Source organism: Haemaphysalis longicornis, unplaced genomic scaffold (genome assembly GCF_048455015.1).
Source record: "Haemaphysalis longicornis isolate Haplotype H1 unplaced genomic scaffold, Haemaphysalis longicornis Haplotype H1 scaffold_8, whole genome shotgun sequence".
NCBI lineage: Eukaryota > Metazoa > Arthropoda > Arachnida > Ixodida > Ixodidae > Haemaphysalis > Haemaphysalis longicornis.
Window position 1 is genome coordinate 114,459,731 of NW_027526445.1, and position 2,131 is coordinate 114,461,861.

General features: G+C 44.2%; 1 protein-coding gene across 1 annotated transcript in view; it reads left to right on the plus strand.

The window, feature by feature from the left end:
- Nucleotides 1-204: 204 nt before the first annotated feature.
- The window catches only part of LOC144149218 (uncharacterized), a 3,751-nt gene continuing 1,824 nt past the window's right edge, over nucleotides 205-2,131 (plus strand). Inside the window, exons 1-2 of the mRNA XM_077680757.1 lie at nucleotides 205-275; nucleotides 1,388-1,479. Of these exons, the coding sequence (XP_077536883.1) occupies nucleotides 1,398-1,479 (82 nt within the window). The 5' untranslated portion in view covers nucleotides 205-275; nucleotides 1,388-1,397. The remainder of the gene's footprint in view (nucleotides 276-1,387; nucleotides 1,480-2,131) is intronic.

The window sequence follows — 2,131 nt, forward strand, 5'->3', positions numbered from 1 at the left end:
TCTGCTGTCCACGAATAAAAATATCGGCGTACCACATATTTCTGAGGAGCCAAGTGTTATCTGGTTGCCGTTAGTGCGCCCAAATAACAAGTAATCTCTTGGGTCCGGTAGTGTAACCTCTGAGATAAGTGATACTGACTTTTTATCTAAGCAAAAAAAAAGGGGGGGGGGGGGCGAGTCCCCAGCCTTTAAAAAAGAGAGTCCGACATCGCTGAGCAATCGACACTCCCGAATCCGTTGCTCCGGCTGCCGCACTGCTCGCTCGTGTGTCCAAGGTACTGTACCCTAACGCAATTATATTGAGCCTTATTGCCCACTCTACCTTTTGTGCGAACAAAGTTTAATTACATCAACTGGAACGCTTCGTTTTTACTAACTTCATTAGAGCTGTGGAAAGGTTGGGTGCTTCGAAAAAAAAACAATGTCGTGGGCCGCTGGAAATGGATATATTCACCCTAATTCATACAGTGTGAGTACCTGCGTCCGTAAGGCTTTGCAATTCAGAGAAGGGCCACGTGGGTTACATTGCAGGAAGCGGCGGTTTTTGCCGCGTAAGGACGTAACTGATAAAACGAAAAATACCCTCTATCTGTTCACTTCCCTGCAAATGCACCCAAAAGGGGTTGGCGTTCTACCGACAGGATTATGCATAGTACTAGCGAACATTAACCAGCGTCAAAGCTCAAGAATTTCCGATGGGCATTTTCTGTTTAATGTTCGCTATTACGAGGATCTCCCCAGTTAGCAAGCAATTTTCCCAGCCGTCCGCTTTAATTGATATTATTTTCACGCACGCTGACGCCTTGCACCCTCTCCTCTTCGCCTCCAACGCCTCATGCTCTTCATCTTCTTGACTACCATTAAAACCGGAAGGCAGGTTCACTCATTCATTTCAATTTTCCGGCTTCACTGTTGTTCGCGCGGTGCCTATTTGGTCATTTTGCTTCTATGCTCCTCTGAACGGCTCGAGCTTTGTTCCTCTTTGTATTTCCTTTTATCGTGCTTCTTTGCGTGCATGTAACGGTTTTTTTTTTTCATTCGGAATCGCAAAAGAATGCTAGAATTTTGCGTTGAACGTACACGTTTCGCCGCGAATACGCCGGATATTGCGTTTGCTATATAATTTGTAACAGCATTACAACCTGTTTTTTTTTTGTGTTAATAAATTAACCCCATCGGAAAGAAATGGAACTCTGAGAAACTGGCTGAGGGGCGTTTCCCGATTTTCGCACAGTTGCCCAAGCAGGAGAGAAAAGAGCAGGTTTTTCAAAACTATGCATATTCAAACGATGACTGAACGTGTCGCGCAAAGATTGGTTCCTTGCAGCTGTATCTTTCCCTCGAAGAAGAGGTTTGGTTGTTTCCTCATCTTTTTATTGTGTTTCAGCCACTCTACAATGAAGTTCCTTGCCGTCTGGGTCTTGCTCTTCATCTTGGCGGTGGCTGTCCTTGCAGGCAAGCTCGACCAATCTGTCAAGGGTAAGGTACCGTATACGGTTGTTCTCCTGCTTGTACCTTCATCGTCATTGCCGGAGCCGGTGTTTGTTAGATCCGACAGTTTTCGTACGCCCGCAGATCATGTCGACATTTTCAAGATCTGATAACAACCCTCGCATGACACGGTGTTTTAGGTCTGCACTATCTTGGACCAATCTTTTTGTAAATTTGTCTGGTAATTTTCAGTGCCCGGTTTGGAGTTCAGGATGGTCACTCAAGTGCAATCTTAAGAACTCCAGTGTGTTTGTAAGATAATGTTGCGGATTTACTTCCCTATCATCCTGCATTCTTTTCGAGTTTCTTTTTTCAATTTTCAGATCACTTTCAGGGTGAATTACGCAATTTCTTTATTGCCAAACAAAAACCAGTACCAGCAAGGTTTGGAATCTATTTTGAGGCGTTATTTTGCCAGCATCGTCTTTCGCTCAAACTGTACAAACATGGTGAACGGTATTTCGGATGATATGAAAACAGAGTGAATGTGGCCCAGTGAGCCTAATATTTTCAATTGATCCCGTTTTTAACGTTAAGATATGGTGGTTCGTATAACGATCGCGAACTCGCTGGTTTGTCATGTAACTCGGGATCCCTGTGCACAATAGCAAGAACTGCTTGTACAGGTTTGTAATAACTT